Source organism: Dipodomys ordii, unplaced genomic scaffold (assembly GCF_000151885.1).
Source record: "Dipodomys ordii isolate 6190 unplaced genomic scaffold, Dord_2.0 Scaffold13, whole genome shotgun sequence".
NCBI classification, from domain to species: domain Eukaryota; kingdom Metazoa; phylum Chordata; class Mammalia; order Rodentia; family Heteromyidae; genus Dipodomys; species Dipodomys ordii.
In genome coordinates this window covers 20,303,218-20,323,040 of record NW_012267229.1, presented here as the reverse complement: position 1 = coordinate 20,323,040, position 19,823 = coordinate 20,303,218, and the positions used below count along the sequence as shown (strand labels likewise).

At 37.8% G+C, this 19,823-nt stretch overlaps 1 protein-coding gene across 1 annotated transcript in view; it reads right to left on the bottom strand.

Moving 5' to 3' along the window:
• Top1 (topoisomerase (DNA) I) overlaps positions 1–19,823 on the bottom strand; it is a 56,485-nt gene that overhangs the window by 25,147 nt on the left and 11,515 nt on the right. Inside the window, exons 3-8 of the mRNA XM_013010708.1 lie at positions 19,216–19,339; positions 18,052–18,107; positions 14,650–14,745; positions 13,695–13,770; positions 10,313–10,419; positions 1,486–1,601 (exon numbers count right to left, since the gene is read on the bottom strand). Of these exons, the coding sequence (XP_012866162.1) occupies positions 1,486–1,601; positions 10,313–10,419; positions 13,695–13,770; positions 14,650–14,745; positions 18,052–18,107; positions 19,216–19,339 (575 nt within the window). The remainder of the gene's footprint in view (positions 1–1,485; positions 1,602–10,312; positions 10,420–13,694; positions 13,771–14,649; positions 14,746–18,051; positions 18,108–19,215; positions 19,340–19,823) is intronic.

Below are 19,823 nucleotides of genomic sequence, written 5' to 3'. Positions count from 1 at the left end.
TTCTTTGCTTTTATCAAGAGTTTTGGCTTTAAGTCATATTTTAAGAGTCTCAAGGAATGATGTGGCAAGGGACTATGCTCTCTGGCTAACAGAGGTGATATTGCTGCTGCTGGATCTTTTTTTTTTTTTGGGGGGGGGGGTGGTCACTAGGCTTGAACTCTGGGCCAGGGCGTTGTCCCTCAGCTGTTTAGCTCAAGGCTAGTGCACTACCACTTGAGCCACAGTGGAATTATGTCAGCAAGTATCTACTTCTAGGTCTTGGTATCTGAACAATACAGTCATAGTCAAAACAAATCCTGGCTTTCTCACTTATGAAACCAGCCCTTTAGTATAAACTACAGCCTGTATTACCTAAACCCAAAAGCAACTGTGGCTGTGGCCCTGAAGCCACTGCTTGTAGAGAGAGATGCAACAGAGCCCTCCTAGTGCTTCCTCTGATGCTTTCCAGCACTTTTCCTGCCCAGTTTGTTAGTGTTGGTCAGTAGACTACGTGGTTCAGAAGCACTCAACCCTACCAACCTATTAAAAGATCCTCGGTGGTGAATTTTAAGCACATAAGTATTTGAGGAATAATGCTCTGTAGTCATTTCTAGACAGAACTCTTGGAAGGAGGGAAACCAGCCAAACATTACTGTGTATGGTACTGCTATACTCCCTAACAGAAAACCTATCAAAGACTACTCTCAAACTCGTCAACTCAAGAACAGAAATGCTGGGGCTGGGAAGGTGGCTCAGTGGTAGAGTGCTTGCCTTGCATGCATGAGGCCCTGGGTTCGATTCCTCAGCACCACATAAGCAAAAAAAAAAGAAAAAAGCCGGAAGTGGCGCTGTAACTCAAGTGGTAGAGCGCTAGCTTTGAGCTGAAGAGCTCAGGGACAGTGCCCAGGCCCAGAGTTCAGGCCCCACAACCGGACCTTAAAAAAAAAAAAAAAAAAAAGAACAGAAATGCTGATGGTGGGCAATTCTAAGCTTTCTAAGAGACCCTGGAAGGCACTTCTTTAAGCAGCTCATCTATCAAAGGTATGTGTTGTACTACATAGAGTGATAGATCCTATTAGCCTTATTTAGAAGTTGACTAATTAATGCACAGCCAAATAGTATTTTTCATGATAGCAGCTTACTGGCTTGCATTATCATCATTAAAATGTAACACTACACAGTCAAGTAAAGTTTTTTCTAGCAACTCCATTGAGGAGAACAGCTGCCTAAAAAAAAAATAAAGTTCAGAGAAAAAACCTTCAACTTGTGGACCATGGGCTGGTCTAGCTAGGTCAAGAAATGAATGTTTCTTTCTCATAGTACATTTCTCAGCAGAAGAGTTACATACACACTTGATGGCTATTTTCTGAAGCCATACAATGATAAGAAAACAAAATGAAATAAATAGAAAGGACTCTCCAGTATAGGATCCTTCTTCATTTTCTATTCTTAATTGAAACACACTCTTTTCTTGGCCAAGGATCAGATAACCTTGAAACAACTCACCATCATAATAAAACTTGACACTGTCCGGAAGAGGTTCATATGGTGGAGCAAATACAGGACCTTTATGTTCTAGGAATTTCCACTTGATGCCTTCAGGATAGCGTTCTTCTTCCCACCTTTCAAAGACAAGGCACAATCTCATTTAGTGATTACCTTGTCTAATACAGTGATTATTTCCTATTAAATGGCAAAATAATTATCTACACAACTGACTGGTACTCATTCAAAGTCTTGATCAAAATAAACAGCATCTTCTACTTTGGAAAAAGGAAAACAAAACACAGCAGTCTCGAGCAGGAATGAAAACTCAGGTGAATGGAGGAAATTACATTCCAATGTTCAAAGATACTAAAAATCTTCACTCAAGGAGCTCAGAAATGAATGGGGAATATGGAAATGCAAAGAGTTATTCTTCCAGAATGATGTGACAGTACAACACAACGATACACGTGGCAGAAGCCACTAATATGTACAAAATGACTCTCCCAAAGACATAGGGGAAAAACAATCTTAGGGAAAAGTGTGTTTGTAAAAAAAATGATCAGGAAAACAATAGTTTCAAGTGGGCATACCAAGTTAACTTCAGATTACTTAGAACTATATAGTAGATACAAATGATTTAAAGCCAAGAGGGAACAACATTTTGAATATATGTGTAAATTAAAATAATGTTTCAAAATATAGAAGAGCAATGAGACGCAAGTGCTAACATCTTGCTACGCCTATTTGTCTGAATCATTTCAAAGCTTACTGTAGATGAAACTTCAGAAAATATTTCAGCAAACAGCTCTATAAAAATGATAAATTTCAGGCTCCAGTGGCTCACGCCTGTAATCCTATGCAGGAGGCTGAGATTTGAGGATTGTGGTTTGAAGCTAGCCTGGGCAGTAAAAGTCCTGAAACTCTTATCTCCAAAAAGCCACAATTAAGCTATGGCCCAAGTGGAAGACTGCTAATCCTGAGCAAAAAAGCTCAGGAACAGTGCCTAGGCCTTGAGTTCAGGTCTCAAGACCAACACACACACTCACACACTTCCCGTAAACTGTAACATGTATACACTACATGTATATATATACTATCATGTATACACACACACAAGTATATACTATAATCACATCTAATAAAGATTTCTAGTAGCATTCCAATATTTGGTATGACTATAAAGATCCCAATGATGTCCCAAGTACATTTTATAGATGAGGATCTAATTAACTGCAATTGATGGGATATGTCTCCAACCTCTGTTTTTGTTTAGGACAGACTCACCACTCGCACGTTTTAAAATCTTTCTGTAAGCTAATGATACATATTTTATCATTTTGATGAATTCTTTACAGGTCCAAGTTCAGAAACTGCGAACAAAAAAATTACATGTAGCTGGGCACTAGCGGCTCACACCTGTAATCCTAAATACCCAGAAGGCTGAAAACTGAGGATTATGGTTCAAAGCCAGCCTGGGCAAGAAAGTCCGTGAGACTCTTATCTCCAAAACTGGAAGTAGGGGCTGGGATGTAGCTCAGTGGCAAAGCACTTGCCTAGAAAGTGCAATGTCCTGGGTTTGATCCCAGTACCAAAAAAGACAAGACAAAAAACAAAACTGGAAGTGGTGCTGTGGCTCAAGTGGTAGAATGCTAGCCTTGAGCTGAAGAGTGCAGGGACAGTGCCCAGGCCCAGAGTTCAAGCTCCACAACACTCTCTCTCTCTCTCTCAAACACATACACACAGACTCACACATAAAAATATGCTGTAATAATACTATAACCATAAAGGTAAGCCTTTATGGTTAAATGGTTAAATAATTTTGTACCATCATTCAAGGAAGAAAGGATACTCTTTTTCAACCCTAGAGTTAGGGTATCAATATACTATATATAGCCAGGCGCCAGTGGTTCATGCCTGCAATTCTAGCTACCTCAGGAGGCCGAGATCTGAGGATCATGGTTCCCGGGCAGGAAAGTCAGTGAGACTTTTATCTCCAATAAAGCACTAGAAAACTGGAAGTGGCACTGTGGCTCAAGTAGTAGAGCGCTCATCCTGAGTTCAAGCCCCACAACCGACAAAAAAAAAAAAAAAAACTTCTATATGTAAAAATTAACTGGAATCAAAACCCTAAAGACCTAAATTTAAGAGTTCAAACTATAAAACTTCCAATTTAGACAGATACTTTAAAAAAAAAAAAAAGCTTCACAATATTGGATTTGACTGATTTCTTGGACATGATACCAAAATCAATGACAACAAAAAGAAAAATAAGCTGGATTACAGAGCTAAAATATTCTGGCATCAAAGAAAATATTCAAAAAACTAAAAGGAAACTGACAGAATGGAAGATAATATTTGAAAATTATGCATCTAATAAAAGGTTAATGCCTAGAATATAAAAAGAACCTGTAGGTAGAGTAGTTCATGTCTATAGTCCCAGCTACTTGGAGGCAAAGGCAGGAGAAACACTTATGCTCAGAGTTCAAGTACAGGACAGGCAATATAGGGAGACACTTTCTTAAAAACACACACACCAAACACTCTGTCGGCAAAGAGGTATACACTTGTAATCCCAGCACTGGGGAAGCTGAGGCAGGTAGAAAGTTCAAAGAAATCTTCAGCTACATAGTGAGACCCAATTTCAAAACAAAACACACACATAAACATCTCTTACACTTAAATGACATACCACCCACATCCATTAGGATGACAAAAACAGGAAAGAATAAGCACTGGTAGGGAAACAGAAATGGGACTGCCTATACACTTTTGTTAAGATAAAGGATTACCATAAGACAGAGCAATACCATTCCTAGAAATTTAAGCCTCACCAAGAAAACAGAGTCAATCACATACTTGCAACACTATTTCCAAAAGTCAAAGGGGATAAAAAAAAATCCAACTGTCTATGGACAGATAAATAAAATGTATTATGTCTGTACAATGAAATATTCAGGCATAACCAGGAAAGAAATTCTGACACATGCTATAATACGGATAAAGTTTGTGAACATTTAAAGTAAAATACCAGTCACAAATGTATAAATACATGTGGGTAGGGGGCTGGGAAGTTGGCTCAGTGGTAGAGCGCTTGCCTTGCATGCTTTAGGCCCTGGGTTCAATTCCTCAGCACCACATAAGCAGAAAAAATAAAAAAGCCGGAAGTGGCGCTGTGGCTCAAGTGATAGAGTGCTAGCCTTGAGCTGAAGAGCTGAGGGACAGCTCCCAGGCCAAGAGTTCAGGTCCCACGACTGGACCCCAAAAAAAAAAAAAATACATGTGGGTAGATGAGTGCCAGTGGCTCATGCCTGTAATCCTAGCTACACAGGAGGCTGAGATCTGAGAATCCTGGTTGGAAGCCAGCAGGCAGGAAAGTCCATGAGACATTTTTTTTTGGGGGGGGGGGGGGGGGGTCCGGTCGTGGGCCTGAACTCTGGGCCTGGGCGCTGTCCCTCAGCTCTTCAGCTCAAGGCTAGCGCTCTACCACTTGAGCCACAGCGCCACTTCCAGATTTTTTCTTTTTTGCTTATGTGGTACTGAGGAATCGAACCCAGGGCCTCAGGCATGCAAGGTAAGCGCTCTACCACTGAGCTACCTTCCCAGCCCTGAGACTTTTTTTTTTTAATTTTTTTTTGGTGGTCGTGGGGCTTGAACTATGGGCCTGAGCGCTGTCCCTCAGCTCTTCAGCTCAAGGCAAGTGCTCTACCACTAGAGCTACAGCGCCACTTCAGTTTTCTGGTGGTTTATTGGAGATAAAGAGTTTCACAGACTTTCCTGCCCAGGCTGCTTTGAACCGTGATCCTCAGATCTCAGCCTCCTGAGTAGCTAGGATTACAGGCATGAGCCACCAGCACCCAGCCCATGAGACTCTTATCTCCAATAAACCACAAGAAAACTGGAAGTGGGGCTGTGGCTCAAGTAGTAGACTGCTTGTCTTGAGCTGAAGAGCTCAGGGACAGTGCCCAGGCCCAGAGATAAAGTCCCATGACAAGTAATAATAATAATAATCATCATCATCATCATCATCAAACCAAAACAAAACTAAAAACTCACAAAATACAAGTGGGTAACTCCCATGGTCAACTCGTAGAAAGAACAATGGTGGTAAGACTCTGGGGCAACGAGGGGAACTGAGAGTTAGTGTTTCAGGACTACACCATTTTAGGTGTTCTAGATGAAAGAAGTCTGTAAGTGGTCATGGTAACAAAACAATATGAACTTAACACTAACTATAGATTTAGATATAGCTAAGATGGTAACACCCTCTCTGTATCAATATAGAGCTAAGATGGCAACTTAACACTAACTATATATTTAGATATAGTTAGAATAGTAATACTACCTAACTATATACATTTATATTTAAGATGGCAATTTTATGTATAATTTAAATACACACTTAAACTTTCTAAAAAATAAACATGTAAGTAGTGTCTTCTAAAAAGTAAAGATTTTATAAAATCTTAGATCTGGAAGGGACATTACAGTTTTTCTACAATGAACCTACTACTTTACACATAGCAATTGGCAGGATCTCCTCACTCACTGCTGACAAAGGCCGAGATGCAGGAACTCAGGCCCAGTCTGTAACTCTCAAGTGTATGAATGCATGTTAAAGCCTCTGCAGGGAGTTCATCTGCTGTAGCAATCACACACTAATTACAAAGGAATCGAGAATACTCTGTTTTCCTTAATGCTAGCTTTTGGCTCCATTCTTTTCATCATCCCAGGATTTCTAATGAAGATATGAAACTTTTTTTATAATTCTTCCAACTTCAACATGGTTTATCTTCAGGGAAGTCCCTTACCATTTAAACAAATTAGGAGATCTGATCTAGGTGCCAGTGGCTCTTGCCTGTGATCCTAGCTACTTGGGAGGCTGGCTCAGGGAATCCCTTATTATCCTATAGCTGGGCACAATGGTATTATCACGCTAGGCTATATGGAAGGCCTAAAGTTGGAAGACTGAGGTTCAAGCCAGAGGGTGCAGTAAAGAATGTAAGATTCCATCTCCATGGAGAAGGTTGGATGCAGTGGTACTACTCACCTGTCATCCCAGCTAGTACGGAAGCCTAAAATACACACATTATGGTTTTAAAAATAACTAGCCAAGCTGACCACCACTGGCTCATACCTATAATCTTAGCTACTGAAGAGGCTAATATCTGAGGATCAAGGTTCAGGGCCAGTCCAAATAGACAAATCCAAGACACCGCTCCAATTAACTAGCAAAAAGGCAGAAGTTGAGGCGTGGCTCAAATGGTAGAGCACCACCAGCCCTGAATGGAAAAAACTGAACAAGAATATGAAGGTCTGAATTTAAGCACTAGTACTAGAGAAATACATAGCCATGCTGGCATGGTAGTCAAGTCTGTAATCAGAGTCCCTGATGCAATTAGGAAATTTCAGTTCAAGACCAGCCCATGGAAAAATGTTTGTTAGATCCTATCTGAATCAATGCCTGAAGTCATGGTTCAAATGATAGAGCACTTGTCTAGCAAATGCATAGCCCCAAGTTCAATCCCCAGTACAGTTTTGTGGGGGTAGAGAGGAAGATCTGATGAATTATTGTACACTAAACCTACTGAAACAAAAAGAACGTATCTTTTGATAAGTTCATGTTGCTGTATCAAGTTATTCTTGTCTGAGAAGAATTATTTATATAGTGTTAGATTCTTAGGCCTCTCTCATCAATGCTTTTCTCCACAACACACGTGAAGAAAAGCATGTATTTAGACATCAAAATGATTTATCTATGGTGGGCTAAATTTAATTCAAGTTATGCAGAAATTTTATAGTAAGACTTGCTTGAAAGAGGAAGGCAAAAACTGTAAGGGAATATTAGACAGGAATATACATTCTGCATACTGCTTTGAAACTGAGTTTCCTTGGAGTTAACAACCCCACACAATATACTATTTCTACTATAAAAGTTCAAAAATAAAAGTCAAAGGTCAAGGTATGGTGGCTTACACCTGTAATCTCAGCTACTTGGGAAGTAGCGACCAGAAGGAGACAACAAGATTCCATCTCAATCAATAAATTAAGCTTAGTGGCACATGCCTGCCATCCTAGTTAGGTAGGTGGCAAAAATGGAAGTACTGCAATACAGATTGTCTCTGTATTGCAGAGGGAACAATGGAGGGAAGAGACATAGGAAGAAAACTGAGAGACCCTATTTGAAAAATAACCAAAGCAAAAAGGGCTAGAGGGATGCCATAAGTGGCAGAATACTTCCCTAACAAGCACGCGACTCTATACCACCAAAAAAGGGAGAGGTGAAAAATAAAGGCCACCTATAAATTATCTAATTTGAGGACTGTCAACAATTCACATTTAAGTTAAAAAAAAATTAGCTGGGTGCCGATGGCTCACACCTGTAAACGTAGCTATACTAAGGAGGCTGAGATGTAAGGATCACAGGTCAAAGCCATCCCGAGCAGGAAAGTCTGTGAGACTCATATCTCCAGTAAACCACTAGAAAACTGGAAGTAGTGTTGTGGCTCCAACTGGTAGAACACTAGCCTTGAGCTGAAGAGTTTTAGGACAGTGCCCAGGCCCAGAGTTCAAGCCCTAGGACTGTCCCCCACACACACACCAAAAAAAAAAAAAAATCATTACCACTGATAGAATCTAGTAGTCCTGATTTTTCAAAATTAATTCCTTACAACATTATACTCCTAACTTCTTCCAATACACACATACACACATGTATACTTAACCCAACACTAAGCTGAAACTATACAGCTTACAATAGGTAACAGTTGAAAATAGGTCCATCTGGGTTAAACAGATTGTCATAGTTCAGACTAAGCACCATTGTTCCTATGAGGAAAATGTGATCTAGTGAAGAAAAACAGAGGGACATGAATAGTTCCCCATTCACACAATTAGCAAAGAGAGGGAAGAAAGGATAAAAGTTATATTTTGGGGGAACAAATTTATCTATTGACTTGTTGGTAAAGTGTACAATTCTTTTTTTTTGTTGTTGGTCATGGGGCTTGAACTCTGGGCCTAGGTGCTATCCCTCAGCTCTTCAGCTCAAGGCTATCGCTCTACCACTTGAGCCACAGCACCATTTCTGGTTTTCTGGTAGTTTATTGGAGATAAGAGTCGCATGGTCTTTCCTGCTCAGGCTGGCTTTGAACCTTGATCCTCAGATCTTAGCCTCCTGAGTAGCTAGGATTGCCAGGCGTGAGCCACTGGTGCCTAGCTGTGTATAATTCTTTTAATGGGCTATATATAACAAGGGTGGTAGTAAAGTTCCCAACTAGGCCTCTAGTGGGAGTTAGCAATGACCTCAGTACACAAACAGAAGCCAGTAACTATTGATTAGAAACCTGTACATTCCTAGTCCCCATTTCTAAAAACTCAGTGTGCCATCAAGCACTATGCTTGAGAAGAAATCACAAAGTTCAACAATCAGACTAGAAAAAGCATGCATTTGAAACTACAACAAATAATCCCTCCAACAAACTATGTTTAAAGAGCAGCTAGTTTCCCTTTAAACCAAAGTAAGAAAAACCAAATTCCATATTCTCTCAGAATTAATGTGATAACATTGAGGATAACATTTAATAAGGATTTCAATCACAAAAACAAAATTAGTTATGAGGCACCAAATCTACACATACAAGCTGGACCAGGAAGAGAAGTTCATCTCCCTTGGTCCCTGAACAAAGGAGGAGGCCAAGAGAGAGCCTGAAGACAAGGAAACACAACCTTACTGAGCACCCAGCACAGACCCCAAAAGATGCAAGAGACGGGTAATTACTAACATTAATCTTAGAGTTCCCAATAATAACCCTTCCTTTACACAATCATTTCATCTTAAAACACTGACTATTGAACATCATAAAAGCTTTTCCCTGCTTTCTGATAAAATTCAGGGAAACTTCACTGGCAACTACTAGTTGGTTCTAAAATAAAAATGACTAGGAGAACAAAAACCACATATTCTTTTGTTTTCTAACTGAGGGTGAACACTGAGTCATGACACCAACACCCTAGCCACAAGGAAGCATAAATAGGAGGACCATAGCCCAGGCTAGCTTGGGCAAAATAAATGAGAAACTCCTTGAGAAATAATGGAGGCATGGCTCAAGTGGTAGAGGACCTAACAAGAACAAGGCTCTAATTTGAAAACCCCAGTATCAAAACAGGATCTTCACTATGATTGAAGGTGGGTGTGGTTCAAGTGGTAGAACATCTGCCTGGCAAGTAATAAGTAGAAAAGAAACACCAAACAACAATAAAAAACAAAAACTCACTTTACTAGTCTACAATTTTATAGATATTTACCAAGTTCCTGTAGAGTTTTGTTGTTGTTTTAATAAAAGGCAGTTTCCCAATATGACTTATAGAATCCTTTTGTCACATTAAATGCAAACTGTACATTTAAAAAAGCTAAAAGTATAATCGAAGTTCTCATCACAAAGAAATTATTGATGAGATAGCTGTTTAACTTGATTTAAATATAATATATATATAAGCCAAAACATCACATTACCCCACTAACAGGTACAATTTTTATGTCTCTGTGTATCAGTTAAAAGTAAGTTTAAGTTAAATAAATACATCAGCACTTTCTTCATATGCTAAATTGCCTTTTATAAATATGTTACTTCTCTAGTTTATTTTGCTTAATGGATGTAATCAAATACTGAGATCCAATAGGTATAGAAGTAGTGAATGATTTCATTAGGACTGAAAACACTGTATTTCAAATACTACCCTGGAAATTTTCCCTAACATGTCAGGTTATTAATCTTGACAATTCAACTTTCTATCTGTGTTAGTTGTGGAATCAAAGTGTAGACATTTTAACCCAGTGCTGGTATGTTACCATTTCCACTTTTGCTCCTCTTCTTTCTTGGGCTTCTTTTTCTTGTTTTCTGGCTCAGGAGCTTTTTTATCTTTATCTTTATTCTTGGGCTTTTTCAATTTACCATCCTACAAAGAAACATGGTGAAAAAACAAATAAGGACTGATCACACTCAAAGCAGTTTGGGGGAGCAATTAAGAAGAAAAAGTATAAACACAAAAATATTAGAAATAAAGAAAATCTTAAGTATATGCAATCCTCTCATTTGACAGATGAATAAAAATTTACAGGTACTTTACAACGGAGTAGTATCTCCCCCCACCCCCAATTCTGATGAATGGTTGTGAGGAACATGCTACAAGAGTGAAAAGCACTGCTATAGTAAGTGATCCCAGTGTATTTTCCTTACCTACCTTAAAGTCTACTCATCTTTACATCACTGCAAATATTATCAAATAATGGGCACAAGTAGGCCACTCATTAGATCTTTAGAATTCAACTGTAAATTCCTTTGTCAATGAGGGAGAACTCCTACCACTGTTTGTATATATAAAGATACAAAGTGGTAAAAATATTTAGGAGGCCCCAAAATAAATACTGATTTCTGTGAATATATGTATATAAGCTGATCATGAAGGCACAATAAAAGGCTATCAAACCTAAACAAGCACAATTATCAATATAGAAAAATAAATTGCAACACACATACCCTGACAAAAATCTAACAATCAACAAGTAGGAGTTCCACTCAACAGCATCTGAACTATATTTTTTTTTCCTTCAGTCCTGCCTATTCAAAATAACAAATCTCTACTCAAAAATGGAAACAATGGAAGGTGGTTTTGAACTACATTAAAATCAAATGCAAAATAATAGAACTGGAAAAAAATTGTCTGGACAATTTGGTTTGGACTCTTCTGATTATAAGCAAGAAACCACTGAAATGTATTTGTCACATTGCTGGTTACATAGCTGGTGCTGACCATGATGAGAGCTTGTATTTGTAACACACACAAGCACACGCACGCACGCACACGCGCGCGCACACGCGCACACACACACACACACACAGAATGTGACTCATGAGAATGACTGGGCAAACATTTTTGAAATACATGATATGGCAATAAAAATAGAGATAAACTCAAGGTCTATAAGCAAATGACTTAGGGTAGAAGGAGAAAGCTAACAGTGCCACACATACTTAGAAATTGGAATGAAGAATATAACATGAAAATAGAAGAACATGTAACAAAATATCAAATCATTTCATATTTCAATTTTCGTATCTTTATATTATCAGTTATAAACTGATTTAAATGGAATAAATAATACATTTGTACTTTCTTTGGGGAGAAGGTAATAGAGGGTTGTTTTAATTCAGATAATGTTTACTATTTAGGCTGAAATATACTACAGCAAAGAGAAATGTTTTCCAGTTAAGACATTCCCTCATCAGCTTGTAAACAGATATACAGATAGTCCCATCAAGAAATTATAGACTATACTATATGCTTCCAAGCCTCCAACTGTTATAATCAGTCACTGAGAGTCTTCAGAACCATTCCCAGAAACAAAAAGAACATAGCCAGCAAGCAAGGTTTCATGACATATTCTACCATCTGGGGTTCCTGTCACAGTAAGACTATCTTAGTTCAGACTTTTAATTGTCTTTTTGTTGATCCTCCCATCACCCAAGAGGTTAAGGTTGATAAATAGAAAAACAAAACTCAACAGTTCTCTTTTCCAAATGGTTTAATGAATTCAAAAGTAAAAGTAGTATTATTACATAAATGCATTAAAAACATAAAAGCAATAAACACAGCAAGAGCTGAAATGTAAACTGTTACTGGTCTGTACTGATGATCTTTATGAATGCAGAGTGACTAGGAACCATAATCACTACTCAATAGTTCATTCTCAACTCCATGGATTGGCACTCCTTAACTGAACTTCTGCTTAGAATAGACTATCAAAAACTACACAATTTTCTAACTTCAGTATCTGATTATCTCTGTTTCTCTCTGAGTTACTTTATTCATTAACATTTTAACTATTATTTCATTAGTGAACCTTTTTATCTTCCCTTGTGGACTTAAAGGACCAAATCCTGGCAATACAACTTGGTAGCTCTATGACTGACAAGCTATTGAACAAATTGTCATCTCTTTATACTGTTTTTACATCTGCCAAATGAGAATAATAGTAGGAATGTCACAGGGATATTCATTTAAAAATGATACATATATTAAGCATATAGAACAGTATTTAGCACACAGGAAATATTAATATTATTCTTACTACTGCTATAATAAATGATACTTTTTTTTTAAAGACAGGATCTGTATGTGTAACCCAGGCTGTCTGTCCTTGAACTCACAATCCTATCTCAGAGTCCCTAATAGTGAGTTTGTAGGTATGAACCACCTTAAATTATACTGATAAAAGACTCCTTGCCCTTACTAACCCTATCTTCACTGCTTGTACTTCAAGCTGTACGGGTGAAACCATTTTGATCACAACAATGGCTAGCCTCCAAACCCTTCTCTTAGAAGTACCTGTGAATTCACAGTACTGCATTTCTGATGTGTTTTCTTGAATCTTTTGATGTATTAGTACAAGAAATCAAAAGTATCAAATGGAATAATCATATTATTCTATATTTTAAATCTACACAAACATCAAACAGAATCCTTAGGCAAGTATTTGAACTAAACTAAGATTCTTTTTTTTAAGGAAGTTTATAAGCCAGAAACAAAGAAGAGAGGGAAGAATGTGTGTTTCAGAAAGAATAGCATGTGCTACATCAAGCTCTGAAGCACAGAAGAGTTTGTAATGGGAAACAAAGGAGACGAATGTGGTTAGAACAAGGTGAGCTCAAGAGGAACAAGATGAAGAGAAGCACCAAGATACAGGGCCAGATTGAAAGGAGACAAGATTAAGAGTTTGGATTTCCCTCTATGTCTAAGGAGGCACTCATTAAAAAGGAATGGCTGCTCAATGAAGAATATGCTTTGCTATATAGAAGAAAACACTAAAAAAAAATTATTAGAGAAAAATCGTCACGGTTATAAGCCAAAATGTGGTTAATATTTTCTCTTTTATGGCATTTCTTACACCAGAAAGGCAAAGAGCAGAATCACTTCTGGTTGAGATGAACTTGTTTGGGTTTTTACTTGTTATCTTGTATATAAAATTTTGAAGCTCAATCCTCTGGATCTCAGGCTCCTGTGTAGCTATGATTATAGACATGAGCACCTAGCTCAAAGAGATCTCAAAACAAACAATACCAGTATTTTCTCACTAAGCCATATTCTTAAAATGGATTCACCTTCAAAAGTTGTTTTATATGAAACTCCTACTTCCAAACTTAAGACCTCAAAACCTAAGTCTTTGTACTAACCTCTTCTTCCTCTAGTTTTCGTTTCTTCTCCTTCTTGATATCTTCTGTTTTAATTTTCTTAGGTTTATAATCAGCACTAGAAAGAGGAACATAAGTATGGAGTTAATGCAATTATGACTCAAGAATTCTGACCCAAAGGATCAGGATCTCCAAACTCTTGGAAACCTTCATGTCAAGTATGACTGCTGTTATTTTTGGCTGGACAAAAGAAAGCAAAAAAATCCAGACAAAGGGGATAGTAATAGTTCAACTATAAGAGTAAAACAACTTATACTCCCAAACACAGGCCTGGGAGGGAAATGGGTTTGTACATCACAAATAGAAATAGACCTCACTATGAAAGATTTCCACAAATGGAAGCCTGGGAAACAAAGGCACAGCACAATGCCTACCATCCAGCAGTAACTTGCTGGAAAGAAATTCTCCTTTCCCTTTCCACCTACTTTCTGTCATAAATCTATTGCCAATTGTATAACCAACTATACAAGACTGATATAACAAATACAATTTAATTTCACTAGGTAATTCTGGGAAAGTTATATGCAATCCTTTAATGAAGGAGCATTATTAACTTTATACACTGAAATTTCAGTTAGGATGAAACAGATCCTAAGAAATCTTTAATTTGTATGTGGCAGGGAGGTGACAATGAATTTAGGGTGACTTAAAAATCTGTCATGAATTCTTTATTATTTGAAATATCTACAATAAATACTGTCTTGTAAAAAGGAAAAAAACTTGGATTCCACATAAACTTCAGGAATACTTATCTGCTTAGCAAATCCCATTTCTCATAATTAAAAATCAAATCAGACACCTAGTCCATTAATCACAAACACCAAATGTGTGAACTCCAATTAATGTGATTTCTCTGTATGCTATGGAGATATACATCACATGCATACTTTAAGGATTACTTTTTGTTTTCAAAAGTCAAATATGAATAATTACTCACTCATCCTCATCTCGAGGTCTCTTTAATGGCTTAATATCCTCTTTAGGAGGAGCAAAATAGCCATCATCTTCAGGTTCATCTTTAATTCGTGGTGGGCTAATAAGAAAAACAAATGGCTAGTTATATTAAATACAAAATAATCATATGTACATAATATAAAGACTTTTTTCCATGAGCATTTCTTCTGAAGAAGGTAATACTGTCCTTACTTTACAGATCAACAGTTAATGTAAGAACTAGGGATGAAAGCTCCTTATTCCAAGTCAGAAATCTTTCCCACTATATTTTAGGACCCAAGCCACCAGAGAGATAAGCCTGCATTATTTTCTTGAATTTGACTTACAGAAGTGATCCACTATATAGTAAACCTCACAAATAGTCTCATCTAACAGTTCTAATACTCTAAAACTAAAATACAACAAATAAGGAGTTGATCAATTTAAAATTCTAAAAATCTGGCCACAATGAACATGTATATTCAATTGTTTAGAAAAGTAGACAAGCTGACAAAGTTGCAACAAAAATCAAGGTGAAATGCTAAATAAGAATGCCTAGAGCAAACTGAAGTCATTCTATGTCTAATGTAGTAGGCCTTTCAATAAGTAATCTTCCTGATTAGGTTTCCTTACTTATTTACAGAAAGCACTTTACTATTTTTTTTTAGATTTTTGATTTCTGAATATAAGAAGATGATCTAGCTAGATGACTATCTTGGAACATAAAAGGAAAGAAACAAACAAGTTCAACAACAATAAAGACCAGGCCCAGGTGCCACTCAGGGATTAGTAAAGAACATCACAAGTCTGAGGTCTGCCTAAAGCAAAAGCATGAGACTTATCTGTAAAATTATTATTATTACAGAATACTATTACAGAATTATCTGTAAAATTAGTTCAACCCCCAGTACCATTCAAAAACAAATTTAAAAAAAAAAAAAAAACCCGAGTCCTTCTTCAGCTGCTCCTCCTCTCACCTCAAATCACTAACAAAACCATGAGGGTCCAGAAAGAAATAAGCACTGACATTTACCCAACTAAAGTAAATCCTAGATCTAGTATTGCCACAAGTGAAGTTAAAAACGTGTAGAAAGAGTTACTTACTAGGCCTAAAGGAAGAAATAACAGTTTACCAGAAGTGAAGCATCTGGATTCTCTAGAAAGACATACACAAGCTAGCAAAGAAGTATAACAAAGTGAATCAGAGACCAATGCATAAAAGAAGGGTGCTTCCTAACCTTCTAACCCAGCAAGTCTGCAAGTGAACTCATGAGTATATTCCTAAGTCTAAAGAATATATTTATATCTTAACTTAGGAAACAAACATCTTAGGTACCTCCTGGCAGAAATTAGCTGTCCTGAACCTCAGTCACTTTATCTAAGAAATCAGAATTCCTAGGGTAGTTTGCAGCTGGAATGCTTCCTGAATTTTATCTCTCTCTGCATTCCTAGACCAATTACAAAATATGCCTGCAGAGGGCATCTGCTTCTCCTAGTCTGAAAGATGTACAGGACAGGTAACAATTTTCATAAATTTTATCAAGCAAAACTGAAAGTTCAAAGTCTCAAGGAAGCAAAGCTCTCAAGACACTCAGCCCTAGTCACTAATGAAAACATTTTCAATAATTCCTAGCAAAACTCCACTCCCATTCTGTAGGAAAGTGAAGTGAGAACATATGGTGCAAAAAATGTAGGGTTTTTTAATCTAGAAAAGGACATAGGGCTTATTAGGGAGCTGATGAAGAAAATAAAGTAAAACTAATACAGAAAAGGTGGCCTTAGGACTGTGTGCATTTTCCACTTCTACCTAAATCTATACCCATTCCTAAATTTTAAGTCAAGAAAAGTTCTACAAGAAAGAAATCAGATTAGGTAATATTCTGGAATCCAATGTAAAAAAGCTGCCTTGTGAAAATATTAAAAATCAGTGTAACCTTTTATTTTTTGCTAGTTCTAGGGCTTGAACTTAGAACCTTGGTAGTCTCACTCAGCTCAAGTTTGCTCAAGGCTGATACTCTATCATTATAGCTTCATCTCCAGTCTGGCATTTTGCTGGTTAATTGGAGAAGTTTAATGGACTTTCTGCCTGAGCTGGCTTTGAACTGAGATCTTCAAGCCACCAGTGCCTGGCACAATAAATACTTTAAAAGGTTATTTTTGCATGTGTCAGTGGCCCATGCCTATAATCCTAGCTACTCAGGAGACTGAGATCTGAGGATCATGGTTCAAAGCCACTGAGACTCTTATGTCCAATTAACCACCAAAAAAGCCAGAAGTAGAGTTGTGGTTCAAGTGGATTAGTGTTAGCCTTGAGCAAAAGAGCTTAAGGACAGAGCCTGTGTAAGCCCTGACTTCAAGCCCCAGTACCAGCATTAAGGAGAAAAAAAAGGGCAAATTTTGTGGTATGAATATTACATCTTTATTTTTAAAAATTCTCATAGCCAGGCACTGGTGACTCACACCTGTAATCCTAGCTACTCAGGAGGCTGAGATCTGAGGATCACAGTTCAAAGTCCGGGCAGGAAACTCCATGAGATTCTTTTTTATTATTATTATTGTTTTTATTTTTGTCAGTTATAGGACTTGAACTCTGGGCCTGGGTGCTGTTCCTCAGTTCTTTACCCCAAGGCTAATGCTCTACTACAAGAGTCACTTCCAGTTTCACGGACTTTCCTGCCCAGGCTGGCTTTGAACTGTGATCCTCAGATCTCAGCCTCCTGAATAGCTTCAGGATTATAGGTATGAGCCAGTGCTGTTGAGATTCTTATATCCAATTAAAAAAAAGCCAGAAGTGGTGCTGTGGCTCAAGTGGTAGAGCATTCCCCTTGATCAAAAGAAGCTCAGGGTCAGTACTGAGGCCTAGAGTTCAAGCCCCAGGACCAGCAAAAAATAAAGAAAAAAAAGAAAAAAATTCTCTTAATGTCAACCTTTTCCAATTCAAAAATAATCCTCTAGAAAGTGTGCTGGACAAGGCTGGGAAGGTGGCTCAGTGGTAGAGCGTTGCCTTGCATGCCTGAGGCCCTGGGTTTGATTCCTCAGCACCACTTAAGCAGGAAAAAAAAAAGCCAGAAGTGGCGCTGTGGCTCAAGTGGTAGAGCACTAGCCTTGAGGTGAAAAGCTGAGGGATGGCGCCCAGGCCCATGACTGGGAAGGAAGGAAGGAAGGAAGGAAGGAAGGAAGGAAGGAAGGAAGGAAGGAAGGAAGGAAGGAAGGAAGGAAGGAAGGAGTGCTGGATCGTCTCATTAACTGGCATTCTAGCAAGACTCAGTCTTGACACTGCTGACTTCCTAGGAACCATTAAGTTGACCAGGTTAAGTATTTGGGCTGAGCTCAGAAAACACCAGCTGTATTGACATCTGGCCTACTGGTTATCCAGAGAAAAGCCAACGTAGCAGAAGAGTGTTACCTAGAGAAGCCATTTTCCTTCTCCTTCTTTATTTTTGCATCCCCAGAGGCTCTAATCTGAAAGGTGAAACAACAGAAACTGATTAGTACATTTCAGAAATGATTAAACATGAATAAGGAATTTAATGTCTTTTTAAGTCTCATTTTTATTTATTATTATTCCATTGTAGGGCTTAAACTCTGTCCCTGAGCTTTTTCACTCAAGGCTAGCTACTAGCACTCTACCACTTTGAGTCACAGCGCCACTTCCAGTTTTCTGGTGGTTAATTGGAGATAAGAGTCTTACCAACTTTCCTGACAAGAGCTAGCTTTGAACTGTGATCCTCAGATGCCTGGCTAGATAATTCTTTTAGGCAAAATTGTCCAATTGACTAAGAAATACTTTTCTTCAAAATATCAATTTTTTTTATCTTTAGTAGTAGTACCCATTTCCTCAACAGATACATTCCCCAAGAATCTGCCTGTGACTGTGGAAAAAAAGAGAAGGGAAGGGGAAGGGAAGGGAAGGGAAGGCAGGGGAGGGGAGGGTAGGGGAGGGGAGAGAGGGGAAGGGAGGAGAAGGGAGGGGTGGGGAAAAAGTCAAAAGGGAAAAAAAAGGAAAAAGGAAAAAAAAGGAAAGGAAGCTAAAATCAAACAGAATAATCTACTTTCCTGCCTTCTTAGGCACTTTTCCTCTCCTCCAAACCTCCATTTTTAGCCTCGTGAGACACTCTAGGTCTTTCAAAAATCTATACACATACTTTTGGAAGATTCAAAATATAATATAGTAGTTATTTCAGGGAAGGATGGAGGACAGGAAATCAGAGATAAAAAGAGGAGATATCTTCATCTTTTTGCCTATTTCATAACGCCTGAATTTAGCTGTTACCAACATTGCTATTTCAAAAAGTGAAAATTAACAAAGCTTTAGATCATCTTCCAAAACCAGAATTTATTTTTCCCTATATTCTCCACTTACCTACTGGTAACACAGAGTAAATAAATACAGTAACATTGGATAGATATGTACTGTGAGAAAGCCGGTGGTAACCGGCTCTTTATGCATTCTAAGGCCAAGAGTTCTACCTATGAAACATAGGTAATTCTATCACCCACTTTACAAAGTAAGCAAAAATGAAAGTACACGTCACATCCCTTTTTCCTCTCCTGGAAAACTCTACTATACCTTTTCCTCCTTTCGCTTTTCCTTGTCTCTATCTTTGTGTTTGTCTTTATGCTTTTCTGAACTTCCATCTTTGTGTTTGGTTTTCTCCTTCTCCTTGTGTTTCTTTTCAGAATCTTTATGTTCACTGTGAAAAACAAGACACAAAGTTTGGTTAACCTAAAGATCACAAGTTCAGCTCCTAGACATACATACATAAGGTAACATTAACTATGGAAACTTAGGGACAGTTTTTGTAGGTACATATGATCAAAATATACTATAGATATGTATGAAAATGCAGTAATAAAACCCATTGAAAACTAAAAAAAAAAAATGAGGGGGGGAAATAAAGAGTAATCTAAGGGATGAATATAATTAAAGTGACTTATGTGCATGAACACAGATGTCACCGTGAAAACTGTTTCTATCATATACCTTAATAAGTGTTTAAAAAGAAAAAATTCTGTTAAAAAGATTCAAGTAAAGGGTCAGATTTCTTCCCTTCTCTCCTCCTTGTTCCCTTCCACCTCATATTCTCTACCTTGTTGAATATTTTTATTTTTATTAAGAGACAGAGGAACCAAAGAAAATAGTCATTTTAAGCACACCAGGATACTCTGTGTGTGTGT